This window comes from Diadema antillarum, unplaced genomic scaffold, assembly GCF_040938485.1.
Source record: "Diadema antillarum isolate AM-2024a unplaced genomic scaffold, OU_Dant_1.0 seq00001649_RagTag, whole genome shotgun sequence".
Classification (NCBI taxonomy): domain Eukaryota; kingdom Metazoa; phylum Echinodermata; class Echinoidea; order Diadematoida; family Diadematidae; genus Diadema; species Diadema antillarum.
The window spans coordinates 1-23,803 of NW_027272350.1; the positions used below are offsets into that span (position 1 = coordinate 1).

The 23,803-nt window shown below is 38.5% G+C and overlaps 1 protein-coding gene across 1 annotated transcript; it reads left to right on the top strand.

Annotated features, from left to right (window-relative positions):
* Window positions 1-99: 99 nt before the first annotated feature.
* Window positions 100-22,400, top strand: LOC139711360 (H(+)/Cl(-) exchange transporter 6-like). The gene is made up of 22 exons (XM_071623251.1): window positions 100-189; window positions 1,719-1,787; window positions 3,372-3,503; window positions 4,155-4,221; window positions 4,573-4,679; window positions 6,013-6,139; window positions 7,071-7,197; window positions 8,072-8,118; window positions 8,917-9,002; window positions 10,989-11,102; window positions 12,579-12,739; window positions 13,895-13,988; window positions 14,608-14,740; window positions 15,312-15,465; window positions 16,084-16,243; window positions 16,883-16,989; window positions 17,663-17,849; window positions 19,097-19,236; window positions 19,614-19,779; window positions 20,985-21,092; window positions 21,578-21,703; window positions 22,235-22,400. Exons 1-22 carry the CDS (start codon window positions 109-111, stop codon window positions 22,340-22,342), a joined length of 2,601 nt encoding a protein of 866 aa, XP_071479352.1. The 5' UTR covers window positions 100-108; the 3' UTR covers window positions 22,343-22,400.
* Window positions 22,401-23,803: the final 1,403 nt, after the last annotated feature.

A 23,803-nucleotide genomic window follows, 5' to 3' on the forward strand; every position in this document is an offset into this window, starting at 1 on the left:
GTGGTGCCGGTGGGTGGTGCCTTGTGCCCCTCGCCCCCCCCCCCCCCCCCCCCCCCCCCACCCCCATTTCTCGAGATTGTTGTGCGACAGGACAAGTAATTTTACAGGATGGCAGGGAGGCCCCATAAATGCTGTTTGGCTTCCTGTGTCTGCTGTATTCCAACGAGAAGAAGAGATGGGGAAGAGCTGGTAAGTATCCAGGGCAATTCTTAACTTCTTAGCTTCAAAATATGGCATGATAAGCTGTTTAATCCCAACAACATTATCAATGAGTTTAAAGCTTGTAACGCACTTCAGTCCGAGATGTTGCGTTTTGCGTTAGTTGTGGATCAACTATAAATTACACACAGCCAGCGCCAGCCCATGCCCAGTCGCTATAAATTACACAGCGTGCAGCGCAGCGACTGGGCTGTGTGTAGACATACAGTTAGTTGTAGATCTAAGTTTACTACTGTTCTCTACGTATTTTACACAGTTCTTGCTAGTCACCTGGCTGCTGGGTGTGCTGCTACATTGTATAAATTTAAACACTAGTCTGGATTAAGTTTAAGTGATGAGAGACACAACAATAATCCAAAATCAATGAAGCATTTATGGAATTATGGACCAATGTCAAAGTCAAACGAATCGAATCACGGAACTGTCACTGCCAGCACCGTTTTGATGTTGTATCACAAGATAATTTTGGTAATCATTGCATACATGTAGAAATACCCACTTCTGGTAAATTCAAATTAGATTCTGGATGCTCTGTTTCTGAGTTAACATAGACAGTGGTAGTGACACAGGTTGTATTAATTTGAGACTTAAAGGACAAGTTCACCTTCATAAACATAAGGATTGAGAGAATGCAGCAATATTAGTAGAACACATCAGTGAAAGTTTGAGGAAAATTGGACAATCGATGCAAAAGTTATGAATTTTTAAAATTTTTGTGTTGGAACCGCTGGATGAGGAGACTACTACAGCTTGTGAGTCATATGCGTACAACAGTATAAAGAAAATGTAAAGAAAATTCAACATATTTTCACTTTTTTTGCATAATAAAAGAGCACTTGACTTGCCTCTTTCTAAAGGCAGGGGGAATAATATTACCCATAACATTTGTCGGTAACGAGTCGGGGGAATGTGTATTTTTTTCAAAAGATGAAATTTTGTGAAATTCTCTTTATATTTTCCTTACATTGTTGTACGCATGTGACATCTAAGTTATTCACACACTGCAGTAGTCTTCTCATCCAGCGGTTACTGCACAAAAACTTCAAAAATTCATAACTTTTGAACGGATTGTCCGATTTTCGTCAAACTTTCAATGATGTGTTCTACTAATATTGCTACATTCTCTCAATCCTTATGTTAATGAAGGTGAACTTGTCCTTTAACTTTGCATATACCTTGTACCTTGTACCTTGTAGTTGTTATCCCCGAAGACCTCCGCTAGGAAGGGTAACTCAGGGCTGACGAGAGTAATGTTTCATATGAAATAGCGTAAAATTACAATCTCTTGTTCTTTCTCTCGCTCTCTTTCTATCTCTGTGTGCACATAAATAGAGACTATATGTGTGTTTGTATGTGCATCAATATGTGTGTATATAATTATATATGTACATACATAATGTTGTACACTCTCACACACACACACACACTCAAACATTGACGAAGGTATTCATGATCCTTCTCTGAGTTTGACCTTTTTCAATTTCATTTTTTTCTATCAGCAGGATTTTCTTGCATCAAACAGCCACAGTCAAAGGCAACACCTCCAACTACCACGGAAAGACTATGATGTGAGTTTTTGCATTTCTGCATTGAATTGGCACAATGGGCTTTAGATGACTGGATTGGAAACCCCATGAATGTTAATATGTACTGTAGTGTAAAAGTGGACATTTTTTGCAGTGTTGAAATTTTCATGCATTTTGTGCAACCTTAAACTAGTGCAAAAATGAAAGCACACAAATATTTTTGCTTGCCATTATGTTCTAGTAGTCCATGTCTGGATTTCGCGGAGTTAAAAACACGTGAAACTCTTCTCATCCGGCCAAGCGCAAAAAATTAGTCACACGAAAATTCCACTTTCACAGTATTCTCATCAAATGTCAAGATCCTCTATAATATCCTGTCAATCTTTGCAACATACTGTAAAATGAGGAATATTCGCGTGCATTCTATTTTCGCGAATTTCATACCGCAAAAAAAAGGCCATCGGCTCCAATTCGCGAAAAATTCATGCCAAGCCGCGAATCCATATCATGTTTTACAGTATCAGGGTGCTACATAAGCACTTACACGATTGCCCGAGTCAAGTGAAAATCAAATTCGGGCAAGTGTTTTCAAACAATGAGAACAAGTGCTTGCCCGAATTGGGCAAGCTTAAGGTTTTGAAGCCACTGGTTTTTTTTTCACTTGTTCCCTTCAACAAACCCACACAGTCAACCATACAGAAGCCCAAAGATATTGGCCGTTTTGTATGTGAAGAAGCCCCAATGCAATGCAACGGCAACACTTGATAGGACCAAGTTTGATACTCCATTGTGTTTATGCGTGCAATTCAATGTGTGCTGTTTATTCAAATGATTTGCATTTCATTAAAAGATTGATCTATATTATCGTTTCGTTACACCACATGTGAAAATGAGCAAAACAAAACAAATTTGAGTTTTTAAAACAAACATAAAAGATATTGCCATTTTTCAAGGTTGGTTTGTTGTGAAAATAATTTTTCTCTTCCACTAAGCCTTTTTATTCTTCAGAGATGTAAGAAATCAGAAAGAATTGCATCAAAGTCGACTGACATCTAGAACGTTTCCTAAACCCTGAGTTTACCACTTGATAGATATTCAGAAATGAAAATTATGTAAATGTCACTGTATGTCCGTCTTTAAGAGCCTTTTCACTGAATATTGAATAAATCTGGTATGTATTAGATAGGAGTGATTTGTTATGGTGCCAGTCTGCATAATGGTTGAGTTATTTTCATGCCTCACTGGAGCTGATTTGAACAAGGATGGAGAATTTGGTTCACTTCACTAGAAAAAGTGAGAGTGAGTGCATTCAGAACGTGTTATTAGTTCGATTTTGTGTGTTTGAGTTTGGATACATCTCAGTTTATGGTTTCTAAGCTTGAATGCTTCACTTACACTCATGATATATGTAGAAAAATATACAACAATCTAGAAAATTATGAGAAGGTAAAAGCAACAACAATAAATCAAAGATACCAGAACATGAATTCAAACTCCAAGAAAAGTGTGATCACAAAAATCTATATGTACACAGATTGCTTGTTAAGTTACAGTTCCAAGGTAAAGATAGTGCTAATACATCAATGTTATAGTAGTTGTTACTTCTTGTGGTCCCAATTCTGACAGAGCCTGGACTATGATACCTGCTACAGTGAGGTTTACTCTGAGATGCTGGAGGGGAAGAAATCTTGGGCCAGCCGTCACCTTGAGGTCTTCCGCTGGATCATGACAGCAGCTATCGGTATTCTCACTGGTCTGGTAGGTGTGGCTGCCACATAAATGTTACAACTGTGACCATTTTAGGGAGATGCAGTGAGGGAATCTGCAAATTTCACTTCATTAATGACATAACGAATGACAATTTGTCATCCTTAGGATGACCATTTTGTTAAAAATATGAGATTTAGAAATTGATCTGGTAGGTGTGGCTGCTACGTAAATGTTACAACTGTGAATATTTTGAAGTGGTGTGGTGAGAGAGTCTTCAAAATTCACTTCATTAATGATATAGATTTTGTTTGAAAAATTTGAGATTTAGAAATTGATTTGTGCACTCTATTCACACAAATGGAATCAGATATATATGTCTGTGGATATGTGTATACCTTTTCATGTAAACATCAGATTCCATGATGTCATAATTGTGCAGCTGCAGACTCACAATGACCATTGAATATTATGTTTCCTGGGCAACCCATACATTTTGCTCTCTCAAACTTTTCCTTCCTCACAGATTGATTTCTCCTTAAAATCTCTGGAAGTGAGCAGTTAGTACAGTGCTCTTAAATTTCACAGTGCACGGGTTTTGCTGGTTTTCTCATCAATTGTATTCAAGGAGACAAATTATGATACAATTTCATCATCTCTAATAGTTTGGATATCTGGTGATGTTTTTTTTTTTTTTTTCAGGTAGCTGTCTTCATCAACTACTTTGTTGATTTGCTCAGTGACTGGAAACTTGGCACAGTGGACAATTGTATCCTTTGCAGATTATGCCCTGATGAATCTTAATCTAGTCAATCCCAAATATAGTCATAATAATAATGATAACAATGAAAATAATGATAATAATAATCAAAATGATAATGTTGATAATGAAAATAGTAATGATGATGATGATTATAATAATAATAATAATAATAATAATAATAATAATAATAATAATAATAATAATAATAATAATAATAATAACAATAATAATAATAATAATAATAATAATAATGATAATAATTATAATAAACCTGTTTGTAGCTTACTGATGATATAAACTTTAATTGTGCATAGTGTTGTCATTATTATAGTTTCCCTGACTCACATGCCCATGCAGTCCTGCAGGGCTGTACTGTGTACAGCTGTATTGGTCTCCCTCTTCTTGTTCTCATGGCCTTCAATGCATCCTTTGTCCTGATAGCTTCTCTTTTGGTGGCCATGGAGGTAGGTGTGATTGGAGTGAAGGTTTGACACCTTCATTTCCTGTACACAACATGTTCACAATTTGTTGTAGAATATTGGCAGACAATTGAATATGAAACAAGTATACACAGTTTTAATGCAACAAAGGAAGATGAAATCCATGCTCATCCAAAGGTCATGCTTCATCTTGTTTAATTCTACTTAATTCCATTTACTGTAAAAGTGGAAATTTTTGCGGTGCTGAAATTTTCATGCATTTCACGCAAACAGAAACTAGCGCGAAAATAAAAGCAAACTAATATTTTTGCTAGTTGATGTCTTGATTCCGCGGAATTAAAAGCACACGAAACTCTTTTTTCCACGCGGAGCGCAGAAAATTAGTGGCACGAAGATATCCACTTTTATAATATGTCATTATTCATATTTATGTATTTGTTTATTTGTCAGTGATAGGAACATAGCACAGAGTGAAATTGTAAATGTAGCCAGTAAACCAAGCTTGTATTTTGCAGACCTTTACCTCCCCACATATAGTCATACTATCTTTAATTTGAGATAACAATGACTTTATTCCTTGACCTGGTGACTAATAAATGAAACTGACCATAGTGTGTCATTCTCACCTGTCAGCCATTTTTAATCAGCAGCTGTTGCATGTGGAAGGAGTGTGATATCTTGCTGTTAGCATGTGACAAACATCAATGAGATCAGAAGAAGAAAGTTGCTTACACTTTTGTTGAAACACACACATGCATCTAGAGTCTGAAACATTGGAAACACATTGTACAGTTGGACTGGTGGATAAGTGCAGTATCTTTCTGCTTTTACAGATTTATATGTATGAGCAGAAATGGATACCAAAGAGCCATGAAAGGATTCAAATGTAGGACCTTGTCATGGAAAGCACATTCTGCATCCATTAAATCATGACACTTCTACCTGATTAGACAGTTGATCAGGGGGGCATTTCATAAAGCATCTGGGTCGGATATTTTTCTGACAAACTGTTACAAGCCACTGAAATCCTTGTATCTGATTGGCTGAGAGCAAGTTTGTCCGACAACTTTGTCAGACAAAGTGCTTCATGAAATGTCCCCCAGATCACAACGTACAATTTGCATATTTGATCAGTCATATAAAGCAAATAATGCAAATTTTTTATGCGCAATGTTAAGTTGATGCAATTCATTTCGATTGTGTTTACCGGAGGTGGTGGACTTTACTCTCTCACAATTGTCAAAGTTTCACTCAGTGATCTATACAAGTTCATATATGCAGCATGATATTATGGTGAATACTATGCATAATGATTAACACATTGTATACATATATGTATATAATTATCTTCATTTAGCCAATAGCAGGTGGATCAGGCATACCGGAGATCAAGTGCTACCTCAATGGAGTCAAGGTACCTCATGTGGTCCGCCTCAAGACGCTGGTCTCCAAGGCCATTGGTGTACTCTTCAGTGTGGCGGGAGGTGGGCATTGACATGTTGAGGAGTTTTCCTTCGCTCAAATTTAGAGCTGTTTTCAGTTAACATATATCGTAATTGATTATCTGTGATTATACTGTTTTCTTCCTTTTTTCAGTCCTTATTCATTTCAAGTTTTACTGTATGTCAGTCATTCATTCCTTTTTTTTTCTGTAATCAATGTTTGCATTCTTCCAATATACCCATTTATTCCTTCATTCATTTATTTACTTTGTTGTCTATAATCTATTTGTTGTTATATCTGCTTATCTCTGTCTGTCCATCTATCTATTCATTTATTTTTCACCAGCCTTGGACATTGCTACCACATATTCAATAGATGTGAATAATTAGAACACATGCATTAGTCAATACAGAACTATCATAATGTCTCCATGGAGTTTACAGCTAGTGCCTATTATATGCTTATCCTCCACTGCCAAATACTAAAACTAATATGAATGATAAAACATATGTGGAGACTTCTGATTAAAAATAATAGCCTTGTCTGACAAAAGCTTTCTTGACAGGTAGAACAGTGGATTCTTGGCATTACCTTTAGAAGCAAAAAAAAAACAACAACAACAACAATAACAAACAGACCCTGCCTTGCCCGTAGTAGAATTTTTTAAGGTCAAGAGGCTGATGCAATGACTACATGCTGGTGTGTCAAATGCTGCATCCCAAATGTGGCACTCTGCTGTGTGATAGTAAACATGGATGTGATAATCCATCAAATATCAAAGGCAGATTTATGTGAATGTGGCATGTTATGAGTTAATGTCATACTTTCTATGTACATGAAGCTGCATTCATCACACAGTTCATTTGGCATCTGACTTTGAATCCTTGACACCACGGCATTTTATTCTGACACATTCTTTTCTCTCTTTTTAGCATGGAATTAAAATGAGTTTGTTCTTTTCGTTTACTACAGGTCTCTTTGTCGGGAAGGAAGGACCCATGATCCACAGCGGTGCCATCGTTGGGGCAGGTATCCCACAATTCCAGAGCATCACATTCCGCAGGCTCAACTTTGACTTTCCTTACTTTAGAACGGACAGGTTAGAACGCTCTCTGCCCATCATACAGTTTGTACCCTCCTGACAGGAAGATTATTAACCCATTAAAGACTAGTCCAGAGTATACTCAGGCATTGCAACTGATTGACAAATTGCCCTACTTCGACGTAAATGAGCACTGAATTGATCAGTGTTTTAGTAGTAGCCATGATAAAAAATCATGGGCGCACATACTCGAGCAGGATTCGAACCTACGACATCCTGATCACCGGACAGACGTCAGGAAGCTCGGTGGTCTAGTGGAGATGACGCCTGTCTGGAGATCAGGAGGTCGTAGGTTCGAATCCTGCATGAGTATGTACACCCAAGATTTTTTTATCTTGGCTACTACTAAAACACTGATCAATTTTAATAGTGCTTATTTACGTCGATGTAGGGCAATTTGTCAATCAGTTGCAATGAAAACATCTCGACGGAAGAATTTCATGAATTGAATATACTCAGGCAGATGCCTATGGAAAATATGTGTAATAGCAACATCAGTTCATCTTCAATGGGTTAAAGGTTTCATGGATGGTGGGCTAGCAAGAGAAAAATATTGTATGAGTCAGTAATCCAGCTCAGTGATTGAGCCAGGTCATTCTCAAGAATTATTGATATTACAGATAAAGATGTCAATAGCTGTAGATGTGATGAACTTGAATTCGGAATTTGGTAAGCCTATTTGATGTAGACAAAGAATATTTTGCTACATTCCGCAAGAACACTTAGTTCAGTAATCCTGATATATGCTCATGCATTTAAAAGTCATGACTTAATGACTTACACACATTCCTTGAAAATATATGTTTCCAAATGGCCAATCTGCAATGTTAATGTTCCAATTTTTGCTTTGTCTTCCATCCTTAACCTCCAGAGACAAGAGGGACTTTGTTTCGGGTGGAGCTGCAGCTGGGGTAGCAGGTATGACCCCATCTTTTCTTCCTCACCCCCCCCCCCCCCACACACACACACACACACCCCACGTACACACTCTCGACACAAAATTCAAGGCCCCTTGGCCCCATTTTATCAAAAGATACTGTATAATAGATTATAAATTTCCTTACCACATCAGCTGCCATAAACTTACAATAGAAATCAACTATTAATCAATTATAACTCTTCATGAAATAGGGTCCTGGTGTTATAAATAAACTTTGGTATAATGATCCTTTGGACATTCTAGCAGTCACATAGTTTCATGTGTTTAAATGCTTTGCCAGTTTGCCATCCTTGTTTGGTTTGAAAAGAAAAAAAAACTTTCTCAAAAATGATTTAAATAAAACTGTCTTCATATATCAAATGTACTGCAGTTCTTTAATCATGAATGCAAATCTGCATTAAATAGTTCAAAATGCTCTCTTAACTTATTCACTTTCACTGTTACAGTTTTAAAAGAAACTCATATATAAAGTAGATATGTGCATTTGGTTGGAATATTGAATGAATCATGATGACATTAGACATACCTCTGAAGTCCAACATGAGTATCATGTAATAATCTCAACTACTTCTTTGCAGCAAATTGTGACTCATCATGCTCCTTTGATGTTATATCAATGTTTCTTTCAAAGGGTGATGGGCAAATATTTATACATATTATGTCACCATTTCCAAATAAGCAAATTATTTTGTATCCCACTCTACTTATCACACCCTTCTCCTGAATAATAGAAATCACTGTTATGATTTTGAACTCCTTCCACTTTTTTTGAACAGCTGCCTTTGGGGCTCCCATAGGTGGAGTCCTCTTTAGCTTGGAGGAAGGGTCCTCCTTTTGGAACCAAGCTTTGACATGGCGGACGGTAAGTGACAGTTCATCTCAATCTTACATTCAAATGTTTTCTCCAAATCAGCAACTGAATTCCAGTTTTAGAAATATGAAATGACACTAGTAGAGTCATTAAAAAAAAGATAGGTGTCATAGACTGTTGTATGTAAACACCAACAAGCAATAGTATTGATGGACAGTCATCTGGAATATAAGCTATCAATACTTTTCTACGATACAGAGACTTCAGCACTTGCAAGCTAGTCAGTACTGTTCCGAAAAAGCATTTCAAAGTCTTCGTTTGCTGTTTAGTGTTTATTGCATGACAGATGAAGAAGTATGTGTATATTAAAGGTGATTTATACCGCTGTCACTTGAAATCAAGCTCTCTGTTTTTAGCTCACCTGAGCCAAAGGCTCAGGTGAGCTATTGCGATCGCCCTTCGTCCGGCGTCCGTCGTGCGTCGTGCGTCGTGCGTCGTGCGTCGTCCGTCGTCCGTCGTCCGTCGTGCGTAAACTTTTTACATTTTCATCTTCTTCTTGAAAACCCCAAGACCGATTTTCATCAAACTTGGCAGGTAGCATCCCTAGGGGGTTAGGAACTCAATTTGTTAAAATGGGCACCATGACCCACCCAGGGGGCCCCCAGGGGGGCCCAAACCCCCCAAATTTAAGGAATCTTTAAAAATCTTCTTCTCTAGAACCAGAAGTGATAGAGCTAAGTTAATACTATGAGTTAGTTCATTGATGACTGTAGTTTCAAGTTTGTTCATGGCAGAATCAGGGATGCCCCCCTTGGGACCCAGGGGAGGGGGGTGGGGAGGGGTTCTAATGGGGCGTAAATTGTACATTTTCATCTTCTTCTTGAGAACCCCATGACCCATTTTCACCAAACTTGGCAGGTAGCATCCCTAGGGGGTTAGGAACTCAATTTGTTAAAATGGGCACCATGCCCCACCCAGGGGGCCCCCAGGGGGACCCCCAGGGGGCCCAAATCCCCCAAAATTAAGGAATCTTTAAAAATCTTCTTCTCTAGAACCAGAAGTGATGGAGCTAAGTTAATACTATGAGTTAGTACATTGATGACTGCAGTTTCAAGTTTGTTCATGGCAGAATCAGGGGTGCCCCCCTTGGGACCCAGGGGAGGGAGGTGAGGAGGGGTCCTAATGGGGCCTAAATTGTACATTTTTATCTTCTTTTTTAGAACCCCATGACCCATTTTCACCAAACTTGGCAGGTAGCATCCCTAAGGGGTTAGGATCTCAATTTGTTAAAATGGGCACCATGTCCCACCCAGGGGGCCCCCAGGGGGGCCCAAACCCCCCAAATGAAGGAATCGTTAAAAATTTTCTCTAGAATCAGAAGTTATACAGCTAAGATAATACTATGAGTGAGTACATTAATGACTGTAGTTTCGAGTTTGTTCATAGGAGATCCAGGGGTGCCCCTCTTGGGGGCAGGGGTGGGGGGGGGGGGGGTGGGGGGTGGGGGGGGGGGTTGGTTAGGAAGGTCCAAATGGGGGCCTGAATCGTACATTGTCATCTTCTTCCTGAAAACCTCATGATATATTTTCGTCAAACTTGGCAGGTAGCATCCTTAGGGGGTCAGGATCTCAATTTATCAAAATGGGCACCATGCCCCACCCAGAGGGCCCCAGGGGGCCCCCAATCCCCCAAATTAAGGAATCTTTAAAAATTTGGGCCCTTATTGTACATTTTCATCTTCTACTTCAGAATGCCTGGTCAAATTTTGGTAGAGCTGTGAATAATTTAGATTAGTGACTGCGTGAAAGGTGAAATTGCGATACTCAGGTGAGCGCTAGACCCGCGGGTCTCTTGTTTAAAGTTGAGTAACTTAGATGTGATAAGCATGTCCTCCCTTCTCTTATGAGATTCTCTTTTGCTTCTTCTTTTGTGCTTTTTCTTTTTAAGAAAAATTTGTGAAAATTTAATTCCACACAAGCATATCAATGCTGTAAATTTTGCTAAAGTACAGGTCCCATGTTTGTAATTTTCTTACAGTTTTTCTGTGCTATGTGCGCGACTTTCGCCCTCAACTTCCTGATGTCGGGGATAAATTACAACGACTGGGGAGGGCTCAGCCAGCCTGGTTTGATTGACTTTGGAGTATTCATGGTAGGTGCATCTTGAATTGACACAGTGATCATGCTATAACACAAATTTTGGAAGATATTTCAGAGTGAACACAGATGACAAGTGTCAATGGGGTGTTGCAAGAAAGTTGCAGTCATTTGCAGATCCCCAAAATCACTTTAATAAAAGTCTTGCAATAAATTACAAAATTTTCAATTGATATTTGCAATCGATTGCAATTGGACTTTCTTGCAATGCCCGCTAAGCCTAACAGTGTTTGATGAAACATGATATTTTTTTTTTAAATGTATTTTTATAATTTCTATTTGAAAGATACTGTACAAGCTTTCATTTTTCCCTTCAGGATCACTTCATAGCATGTCTCCAGTTTTGAAGTACTGTTTGCATATTTTAGCTGTCTGCACTTCAATAAATGTATTTATTATTTCAGAATGTATGTATCATGTAATGCATTGCAAAGGAATGACATAGCATTTGTTTTAAAGAGAATCTTGATTTCTCTTTCAGGGTGGTGAAAAAAAAAATTGTCAAACAATTTTACATTCATGTTCAATAGAAAACATGTCTTAAATGTTCCTGACATCATGGAAACGATTGCCCTCAAATCTGCAACAATAGGCGTTTTCACATCAGCCCGATGTTTCGAAATAGCGCGCTATTTTCTGACTTGGGAAATTAACCCGATCAAGAAATAGCGCGCTATTTGATAATGTGAACACAAATTAGCGCGCTAATTGTATCGCTCTGATCGAGAAAATTTCTCGAGTCCAACTCGGGAAATTTCTGAAATAGCAGGATAATTGGCGAACTAGCGCGCTATTTGATTATGTGAAAACACCTCAAGAAATTAGCGCAATGCATCCCATCATGCCTAGCGTATGTGACCCGATCGATCGAGGCAAACTGCACACAAATCATGAGGAATTTTTGAAAGTGCACACATTACTGATGCTGTTTGCACATGCTCAGCTGTCAAATTAGCTCAAAAAAATTTCAGGCTAATTCTCGTCGGGCTGATGTGAATAAGAAATGAAATAGCGCGCTAATTTGCCATCGCGAAAAATATCTCGAGCTTGGATTTTTATCGGGCTGCTGTGAAAACGCCTATACAGTACAGTCATGTGGTACGCTTGAAAGCTTAACTCATGATGATGAAAGATGTTTATGATGACTAATTGGCCTTGTTATCCAAACAGGTGTACATGCTTCATAAAATTTTGATGCTTTTGTACAGAATTCTTTTGCTTCCTTGTCTCTGCCAAATGCACGCCAGGTGTTCAAGGGAAAAATCCTACTCTGAACAGTTGTATTCAGAAATTTTGCTGGTGAAAGAATTCCTCAAATACCCTACCTCCATTTAACTGATAACAGAATTAATTGCAGGAGTGAAATCTACATGGACATACATTTTTGTTATCCTATTAATGTCAGGTGTGTGTGAGAAATTGTTATGCTTGGACAGTAGCGTTTAATTTGATAGTGTCTGTTTATCAATAGTGTGGTGAAGGGAAGTGCAACCTGTGGACAGCAGTAGATCTGCTCATTTTCATCGCTATGGGCTTTGTCGGAGGACTCCTGGGGGCGCTGTTTAATGCCATCAACACGTTTATCACGATTTGCCGCCTGCAGAACCCAATAATGAGACACAAAGCAGCAAGGTAAACAGTGGCCCTGCGTAGTCAGGACAGGATTATCTCATGAGTAGTTTGTATGAAGATAAAGGTGTGCTGATTTTCAAGGTCAAAATATTGGCTTTGCCATGATTATATTTGTGGAGGTGCCAATTTCCAGAAAGTATGTTTTTAGAGAACACAAGTCTTTTGATATCTTTGAAGACTGTGCTGAACAAAGAGGTCATGGACCCTTTCAAGCTTTTCACATGATACAAAAATGATCATGGCAATGCAACAACTTGGAGACCGATTCTTTTTTAATATCTCAGTGGTTGCACTGTCTCACAAACACACTGTCATACATAGATGCACACAGTGAATTGTTTGGTCTGACTTTGACACTTTCTTAGAAATGGTAATTTACATATTCAAGTATAGCAAACCTCATCCTACCTACTGTCTGCTAAAAACCTCATATAGTTGAAATAAGGTGTAAGGTACAATGTATGTGAAGAAAGAAAATAAAGCAAAAATGTAGCATGTGGAAGAAGTATTTTCTTGCAAGGAAGGCATGGTTAGCATTGTATAAATGGATTTGTAGTTGGTTTTAATGTGTCCATGCTCCCTCTCAACATAGAAGAGAGATTAGCTACCCCGACAAACTGTAACCTGTTGAGGATGGGCTGATTTTGCTTCAACATGCATTTCCCATAGACACCTGCTCAAGTACATTTGTATACTCGGGACTCGTCCTCAACAGGTTAATGTCAGTTGAGGAAAGATCTTTTCTATCTATTTCATAGTAACTCAGTTTAATTAAGAATATGGCTTTAGTAGAGTCATGAGGTTTTTTGTTTTTGTTTTTGTTTTTGTTTTTGTTTTTGTTTTTGTTTTCTAAAGAAAATTCTAATAGATCTTCCCTGAGGCCTCTCCCCCATCCTTCCCCCATTAAAAGAGCTTAAAAGACTCCAACAAGTAGGTCTAATTTGCCATCAGGAACTAGTATATCCATTATGAATTGTGCTGAATTCTATACTGTCATGTGAAAGGTTTTGTCTCATAATTTTGGGTTTTTTTGTTTTTTTTTTTATTGTCAGTGCAATACAGCACTGTTACACTTTGTTGATTTGTATGACAGTAGTCTCCTAGAAAGAGAAAATGCAATTCACCAGATTCTCTTTCTTTCTGTCTGTGTAACAGGGTTGCCGAGGCAATTCTTGTTGCCGTAGTAACAACACTTGTTGCATTTCTGGCAGCCATGACGATGGGGGTGTGCAAGGAATTGCATCACCAGGTGAGATCATCTTAACTTCAGTGAAGCAAGATAAAGGTGGAAATTTTCGATGAGCGGTAATGTTCGTGCATCTCGCAGATATGAAACTAGCCTGAAAACAAAAGTGCTAGTATGCCAAATATTTTGTTTGTTTTGCTATTATTTTATGCATACCTTAGGTTTCTTCATATTTGCTCTTCCCGTAGGGTAAGTAGATTTGCAGCGACAATGTCGACCAGAAACCATTTAACATAGTACTGTATACACCAAATATTTCGTGAGGTTATTTTCCCGAATTTCGCAATTCAGGTGCTATTCACGAACTTAAAGACATGCAAAGATAATGACTCTGATCACGATATGAATGTGATGCACACATTTACATTTCTCTGTTCAGTATAGTACTCCATGATCTCAAATTTAACCACTCGCGAAATTATCGGGAAGTCCCGATTCGCAAAAATTTAGACTCGCTATTTTAAGATATATGGTGTATACAGTACTTGTATATGCTGCCTATTAAAAGCCTTTAACTGCTGTAGCATCGTGGTCTCGGAACAATATGGCACAAAGGGATTTTAGACCCTGGCCCACAAGTTTAACAACGAGATGGGTCTAATCTTCATTCCAATCTGAATAGAATACCACCACACAAGAGAGTATTACGTCCTCGGTGCGGACCTACTTCTGTCCAGAAGGCTACTACAACGACATGGCCACTCTGTTCTTTAACCCTCAGGAGGAGGCCATCAAGCAGCTCTTCCACCAGGAAGGTAGGAGGACCATTAGTGGAGGTCAAAGTTCAAAGTTCAAATCTTCCACATTATGTTAGATAGCAAGTGGCAAATCTAGACCACAATATTAGCAATTATCAGTCAAATAAAGGTATCCAATTTCAAAGAATGTACAGAAGGTCCAAAGAGACAGAATAGGACTTTCACTTCAAAAGTTTACCTTTTTGGCCATTGGAGAGAGATTCATAGTTAGGTAATTTAACATGAGCAATACCCCCTTCCTTGTCCCACTTAGTATTTTACTACTCAGTTTTGGCAAATGCAAAAGGGAAAAGGATGATGATGATGATGATGATGATGATGATGATGATGATGATGATGATGATGATGATGATGATGATGATGGTGGTGGTAATGATTTTAATGATGATGACAGTGACAATGAAAGTGTTGATGACAATAGTAACAGTGATTATTGATTCCTGAGAAGATATGTTGAAATAGATTTGTTTTATTATCTGTTTTAATACTACCATGAAAAATCCTCGAAAAATTGCATTTTGTGAATTTTTTATGTAACCTAATCTCTTTCTGCATATCATCTTATCAGGAACATTCAGTCTTCAGTCGCTTGGACTCTTCTTCATGTACTTCTTCTTCCTGGCCTGCTGGACCTACGGAGCAGCTGTACCAAGTGGTCTCTTTGTGCCTTCTCTGCTGTGTGGAGCTGCGTACGGCCGATTCGTTGGAAATGTTTTACACAGGTGTGTTTAACTAGTGGTAGGCATAATCTTCTAGCTGTCAGTGGACTCCCCTTGCAACACCTTAAAATATCTCGAGGGAGGATTGTCTGACTTGAGCTCAGGATGCAGGCTCACACAGTTGAACAACGAATCATGACCAAAAAGTCTGTTGTGCTATGATGATGAAGATCAGTTCTTGATTGTTTGAAGGCAGATGCACTTCTGAGTGACCCAGCTCATTGCCCTTTGAACCCTGCTGTTTCCTGAGATTAAAGTTGACACATGCCATTGTTCTGACACTGAGACAATCGGCAGACTAATCGGCAGGAACTGGAAAATCCTACATATGTACATGATTCCTCATGTGTACTTTTTATGCAAAGCATCCTTGGATTTGCTCCTTGTAATTGTTACAAACTCTTTGATAACGTCCCAGTTTTAAGGTCAAAGTTAAGGACTGTATTTTGCCATGGCCCTTCATGCATGTATGGCTTAGCATAGCAATAACGGCAACAAAAGTGCACAATTTTGCGTATTGAACAACAGTATGTGACTTTCTGTAAGAAAAAAAAAATACGACACTTTATATGTTTGTGAGTGATTACAGTTATGTCTTTTGTGTTTGTGTGTTTTCGGCAGCCTCTTTCCAACCCGAGCAATCTACACAGGATCGTTTGCTCTGGTGGGCGCTGCAGCGTTTCTAGGGGGCGTGGTCCGCATGACAATCAGTCTGACAGTCATCCTGATTGAATCAACCAATGAGATCAGTTACGGCCTTCCCATCATGGTGACACTCATGGTACAGTAGGATGTAGTCACATCATCTGTTTGTGTTTCTTTTTCTCTTTTAGGGTATTGACATTGATATGCTTGATTTATCTTCAATTGGCTCTTCTTTTTATTGTCATTTTGGACAGAAAGCATTCATAGTGCAGTTGTGACTTCATTTTGGCATGGGTTGTCAGCCAAATACGTGTTGTTTTGTTTTTTAGATGATGCCATCTTTACCTATTCTGTAGAAACACAAATTTAGATAATTATGCTGCGTATCTTGATTCAAATGTATTTGGAATTGATGCTTTTATGTGGTAGTGCACTATCTGGTGTCTTAACCAGGAATTGCCTGACATAATCATGGAATGATACTTGTGATACAGTATGAGAGTACAAAATATTCAGATTACTTTCTTTTCTTCTTCCTTTTTTTTTTTCTTACAGGAGGACCTTGGCATAAGATAGGTAATCATGTCATTAGGTTTGAGAGAAAATTGACCTTACACCTTTTCTAGTAATACTTGAATGACCACAGCTTCAAAGGGTTTAAGTTAAGATTGTCTTGTAAAAGATGTTCATCAAATCTAACAATCAACCTCTTAAGGATTTACCTTGTCTACTCATGCTCTTTTCTGTTGCTGTTGTGTTTTGTTTTAATTCTTAGGTTGCCAAGTGGTCTGGAGACCTGTTTAACCAAGGTCTGTATGACATTCATATCAAGCTCAGAGGGGTGCCACTCCTAGAATGGGAGGCTAACCGGAGTATAGAGAGGTACGTCTATCACTTTCCCCCCTTGCTAGGATCTCTTCCTGGGATGATGATAAAAGTAGATGTACTTTAGTTGATTTTATTTCTTTTTGTATAACACTTTTCCACCACATTACTATGCAAAGTGCTAATGGCACTTCTCAACTTCTCAATTTCTCAATTTCTTCTCTGGCCACAGGAATTAACCCTATGCCTATTTGTACATTCAACATATTTTCTCTTTTCTAGCATCATGAAGGAGCACTTGACTTACACCTGTACCTCTTTCAGAATGTGGGGGAAATAATATTCCATTAACATATGATGGTAGCGAGTCGAGGGAATGTGAACTTATCATAAAAAGTCAACTTTTACTGAACGATCTTTATTTTCTTTATATTGCGCACTGGCATCACAAGCTATCGTAGTCTTCTCATCCAGTGATGGCGGCACTGAGACTTTAAGAATTCATAACTTTGTGCATAACTTGAATGGATTGTCCAATTTCCCTCAAACTTCATTACTTATATTGATGCATTCACTCTACCCACACGTAAATTTGGGTTTCATTCCCATTTAAAGGTGTAAATATGAGTTTGAAAGGCTGTAGTCAGGGTCATAATTCAAGACTGTTACTTTGAACCTACATGTACCTCTCTTTCCTTTCATCCTTCCCCCATTCCTTACGTCCTTTCAGGCTTAGAGCTCACGATGTGATGGAACCAGACCTCGTGTACGTCTACCCTCACACCCGCGTCCTCTCACTCATCAACATCCTCCGGACCACCACCCACCATGCCTTTCCCGTCGTCACGGAAACGGCACCTCGGCAGAAGCCCAGGCGGCCCATCGATGCAGTCACCAGCAAGAATATGATGTTCAAGGTATTTTTCAGTAGTCAAGTTTGTAGACTGTATACGCAGTATATTTCACAGTGCTTTTGTTCTCATGAATTTGACCAGTTGATCAATATTTGTCAACTTGGCAACTCGCAAAAATATTGCCTCCTGTACTGCGTAAGCATTGTATTATATTATCTTTAAAGTGACAACTCACTTACAGTATGTAATCTTCTCTGGAAAAGTGAAGATACTGCTTTCTCATTTCACCAATGTGGTTCTCCACGATGAATCCAGCTACATGCAAAATTGCCTCACAATTCCCATGTCGCAAACTATTGTACTTGTGGAATTTACAGAATGTTCAGTATTTAAACTCATGTAGTTGCTGGTGCATAGACGGTGCATCTGTATTGTGTGTTCCTCGTGTGATGGTGTTATTGTCAAGCCCACTGGAGGTACGGGGAGACTAAGGGATCACCTGTGGCGTCTGTCCGTCCGTCGTCCGTCCGCTGTCGTCCGTCCGTGACGCTACAAAGACTTGAATAACTCTCTACTGAGGACTTGTGCAGTACTGGTTGAGGTGGGAATTCATGTTTTGAACGTTCCTAGGAGAGATAATGAGAAACCTCTTATGAAATATGAAAGAGCATGTAATTTTAGGAAGGATTCAACGTTTATTTGATGAAAATTGGTTTTCAAATGGCTGAGATATCCAAAAAAGTGATAATAATAAAAGGCGACAGGCCACGCCTTTTATTAGGATCTCTTTGTTTCACGTTGTTTTTGGATATCTCAGCCATTTCAAAACCGATTTTCATCAAATAAACTTTTGATACCCCTTACAGAGTGGTTTCTGAATATCTCTTCTCAATATCTCGCAAAACGTTAAAAGCTAAATCCTCACCTCGACCAGAACTGTACACACCCTTTAATTTCAGTCAAACTTGGAGGGAAGAATGGTTATACAAAGTTACATAACTTACCCTTGAGGTCACCTCAAGGTCCAAGGTCAAAGGCAGGGGTCAATGAACTTTTAGGGCCCAATGTTAATTTTTTTCTGGCGTGTTTCGATAATGGCTCATAACTTTTGATATATATGTCTGTTTGTGACCAAACTTGGATGGTAGATGTCCCTTGGGGAGATGAAGTTCATCACAAGGTCAAAGGTCATAGGTGGGGTCAATGAACTTCCGGGATTTAGAAAAACATTAATTTCTTCTACGCGAATGGGCGAGACACATTTTGGCACTTGCCTTGTTTTAGAGGTGTTCACTCCCTCTTCCTTACAGGCCTCCACCCTAACGAGAGCAGAGGAGAGGAAACTGAGAGGACAGTCAGTGCTTCTTAACGATGCAGAGGCCTCAAGTCTGATGTCTGGTAGTCACACCAGGCCACGCCTTCACTCCGAATCAGTGAGCCACACACTCAGGTAGTTAAAGCTTTTATTTATCTGCATCTTCAGAGGTAGGCTACATGTATGGTGTGTATTAAACTGACAAATTGTTATATTATCTTCTCTCTCATTTGTGTATTATACAAATGAATAATGATAGACTTAGAACATCTAGACGTATCTTACTACTCTGTTGTATGCAGTGAACACCAATTGTCACACGACACAGTGACTTGGATGTCAGTAGCATGAGATGCCTTGCAACAATTCTTCTCAATTTATGGAGGAGCGTGGTACTTATTGGCTTTTGTGGTGCTTGTTAAATAATAAGGATGAAACACTCCTTCACTCTCTTTCCAACATTTCAAGTTAAGTGATTACTTGCACCTCATTGCATGTTTCCACGACTACAGTCACACAGCAAGTATCAATGGACCCGTACGAGATGTCGAGACACCCCCTGACTCGGACGAGGAGGTTCGAGATGAAGATCGACCTTTGACCTTCCATGGCCTGCTCATGAGAGACAACTTGGTGACTCTGCTGAGGCACAAGGCCTGTTACCCTGAAAACTTACAAGTGAGTGCTCTTTAGCATAGCAAAGTTTTTGTAAGATTCTTTTTTTTTTATAGGATTACTTTATGTACGGCTGTAGTTCTCTGTCCATTCCATGTTAATCTTGTCCTTCTTTCTTGTTCTCCTCTTCCTCTTTTGAATCTTTTTGCCGTTCTCTGCTTCATCTGTTTCTTCTTCTCCTCATATCCTCTTCTTTCTCTTTGTTATCTTCTTCAATCTTTTCTTCTTCTTCATTTTACTCTCCTCCTCCTCCTTCCTCATTGTCTCCTCTTCTTTTTTATCTTCTCCTCTTTCCACTTCTCCTTCTTCTCCTTCTATTTTTTCTTCTCCTCCTTCTTCTTCTTCCTCTTTCTTCCTCTTCCTCCTTCTTCCTCTTCTCCTTCCTCTTCCTTCTCCTTCTTCCTTCTTCTTCTCCATCCTTCTTTCTTCTTCTTCTCCTTCTTCTTCTTCTTCCTTCTTTCTTCTTCTTCTCCTTCTTCTTCTTCTTCCTTCTTTCTTCTTCTTCTCCTTCTTCTTCTTCTTCCTTCCTCTTCTCCTTCCTCTTCCTTCCCCTTCTTCCTTCTTCTTCTCCTTCCTTCTTTCTTCTTCTTCTCCTTCTTCTTCTTCTTCTTCTTCATCTTCTTCTGCTCCTCCCCTCCTCCTCTTTACTATGACATTAGAGGTACTGTTTACCATTGGGAGAAGTGGTTTAAAAAATGTGCGAGTGATCACATTGATGCATATGTGTAGGTTAGTTGTATCACAAGACATCCTACCACATAAAATATTGCAATAAAGCCTAAATTACGGTGTACTCCCATTATAACAAACATGGTTATAACGAAATTTCAGTTATAACGAAGTAAAAATTCAGACCACAACATCATTCACTCTATATATTTTCATTGTTAATTTGTTCGGTTATAACAAAATTTCGATATAATGAAAGAAAACTGCCGGTCCCGAGGGCTTCGTTATAATTGGAGTCCACTGTATAGGGAGATATCACTGTTTTTTCTCAATAAACCATAGCTGTGGAGGATTTATTCTAGAAACAATTTTATTATAACTATTGTTCACATTTTGTGTATTTAACAATGTTACTTAAAATTGATTATACTGATTCAATTTTTTACATTGGTTGTTTCTACCCCTAACTCACATTTTAGAAATATTCTTTAAGATAATAATGCCTTTAAAGAGCATGTGTGGTGTGTTTACATCGTCAGGGTTTCTCACAGCCTCATGTATCCTATGAGAAATTGGTGGCTGACTACCCGAGATATCCGGACATCTATGACATCAGCTGTGCTGATATTGATGGAAGCATGATTATGGTGAGTTTCTCTATTATGGAGCAGATATCCAAAATATGTTCTGTCATCATCTGCCCATACCTTTCCTAGGTTTTGTCATCCTTGGTTTATAAACTACTGTGGTGATAGGGAATAAGTAATCATGTAGCAGTTCTGTTCTTCTAAGCTGATGTTTCTGGAAATGATGAACATCAGAATTTGTATTCATTTTTTCTCTCTTTTTTTTTTGGGGGGGGGGGGAGGGGGAGGGGTTGTGGAGAAGAACAGTGAACACAAATTTTGATGAAGCAGAATTTGTGACTTTTTGTACATCCATTATCTATTTGCAACTGTGGTAGCATATGACAAGGTACAAGATATTTGTGTTCTCGCATCATCTGCACCAAATCCATATTGTCAAAATATCTGCCATATCTCCTATGCTCCAGATTTGTACATCCAGTGTGATCAAGAAATATCTGTATGTTGACTGCTTGCATCTTTTCTTTTCTTTTTTTTTCTGGTAGGATGTGACCAAGTACATGACACCATGCCCTTACACCGTCTACCCCGACACGCCTGCACCAAAAGTCTTCAATCTCTTCCGTACGATGGGTCTGAGGCACTTGCCTGTTGTCAACTGCCTTGGAGAGGTGAGTTTAACCCATCCCCCTTGCTTTACAGTTAGCAGTGTGCAAATATGTAATGCATACTTTGCTACTATAGATATCCTTCTAGATGTCATAGTTTTAGCTCAGCAATCATGCTGGACTTCAGGCACAAAATGAATTCCTGTGCCTGCACTTTTACCTTTAGAAGCCATCATAGAAAGGTTAACTGAGTCAGAGCCCCATTTAATCAGAATTGATTGAATTGATTATAAGTCCCAAAAATCAATGATAACATTTCCAAATCAATGATAAGTCCATAAATCAATGATAACTTTCGCTTGATAAAACAGGGCCCAGATCTATCAAGTTCATACAGTGTTCTGTCATGCCAAATTAAGCATTGACATCAAATGCTTGCTGCAACTTATAAATTTGTTTTTTGTTTTTTTTAATGAGTTTCTGTTTCCAGTACTGGTAGCCTACATGTACCAATGAGCAGTTTTAGAAAGTGCCCAAAATGATAATGTTCTTGGTGTTTTTATTATTCTTTTTTCTCGTCATGTTTTATCCAAGATCCTTGGCATCATCACAAGACACAATTTGACGGAGGAATTCTTGGAGGAGAAGGTGGAAGAACTTCATCGCCGTGAATCTTCACAGGAGAGGCCGAGTGAAAGCTGAGGGTACAATCTATCTGTACGTCAAGCCTTGATAGCTTTGCCAAAGAAAGATGCAGGCATACATTAAGAGTGCGTTCCCTTTCTGAGGGGACTTTTATATATTCTATATTTTTATATCGTCTACATTTGTACAATCATGTAAGGATTATTTTATACGCATCATTTTAATTTTATGTTGCAGCTTGCATTGCAGATGATGATGGTGATGATGATGATGATGATGATGATAGTGATAGTAGTGATAAGATGATTACTATATACTGCATATATCTAGTGAGTCTAATTTTTCGCAAATCAAGACTTCCCAACAATTTGGCTACCTTTGGTAGTGGTTAAATTTGCTATCATGGAGTGCAGTAATGAACAGAGAAATCTACATGTGCATTCACATTCACATCGGGTTCCGAGCCCATAAATAACGTGTTGTGATAGTGATTTGCGTTTATATCACCTGACTAGCGAAATTGGCGAAGATAAAGACCTTGCGAGATACAGTGGAGTGTACAGTATTGTGATGATGTCATTGCATATGTTTCCAGTGAGATGAAGAATATTTCATGTTCTATGTCTGGACACACTCTGTGTCACTCAAGTCTTAAATATTCCAGCTGTGTGCTTTCAACAAAATGTCAGGTTGATGACTTTTGTGTGTGAATGCCAAATGGCCAGTGTGCTCACGCTGACAATGTGTATCACATTGCATACTCTGCAGCCCATATTTTATGAAATACGTATCTTTTATATTCAAAAGTGAGAGGCACTGACAAAAAAAAAGAATATTTATTCTTTATGATAATGACATTATGTTGTGCATAACTGCGCATAATTGTAAAGCCGAGCACAATCATTCAAAGTATGTTCAAATAGCTCACTTTACGTATTAAACCACATTACACGTAGTGGTAAACTACTTGTTATGCACAAAGACTCAAGAAACAATATGAAGATGTGTCAACTATTGTTCAGCTTTCATATGCTCTAGTTTTAGATATGATGCAATAATGTGTTCATGCAAATCAGTATTATGACAATAAAGAGTTTTGTTAGATTCTTTGGCGCCTAGAGGTTTTATACAAAGCCAATCTCTAATCACTGTTGGAAAGAGTAAATTTTACAGTGATGATTATTGCAAGTACTTGGTACGTTGTATAGCGCATTTTACACTTGTAAAGAATTGCAATGCACATGAAAAACGCAAATTATGAAATGACATAAAGTAGATCAGTGAAAATTATAATGCACTTACAATATATAGACTTACAATAATTATTGTGAGCGTACATGACAGCTCAGAATTTTTGATATGTCAGTATATTTATGTGGGTTTATTCAAATTTAGTGAATACATACATGTGTACGCAATTTTGTACATTAAAACTGTCAACTGTCATCAGACCCCTTTAGTGGGTTTCGTAGGGAGTTCCAAAGTGTTGGTGTAGCATGAGCAATTTTACACACTATC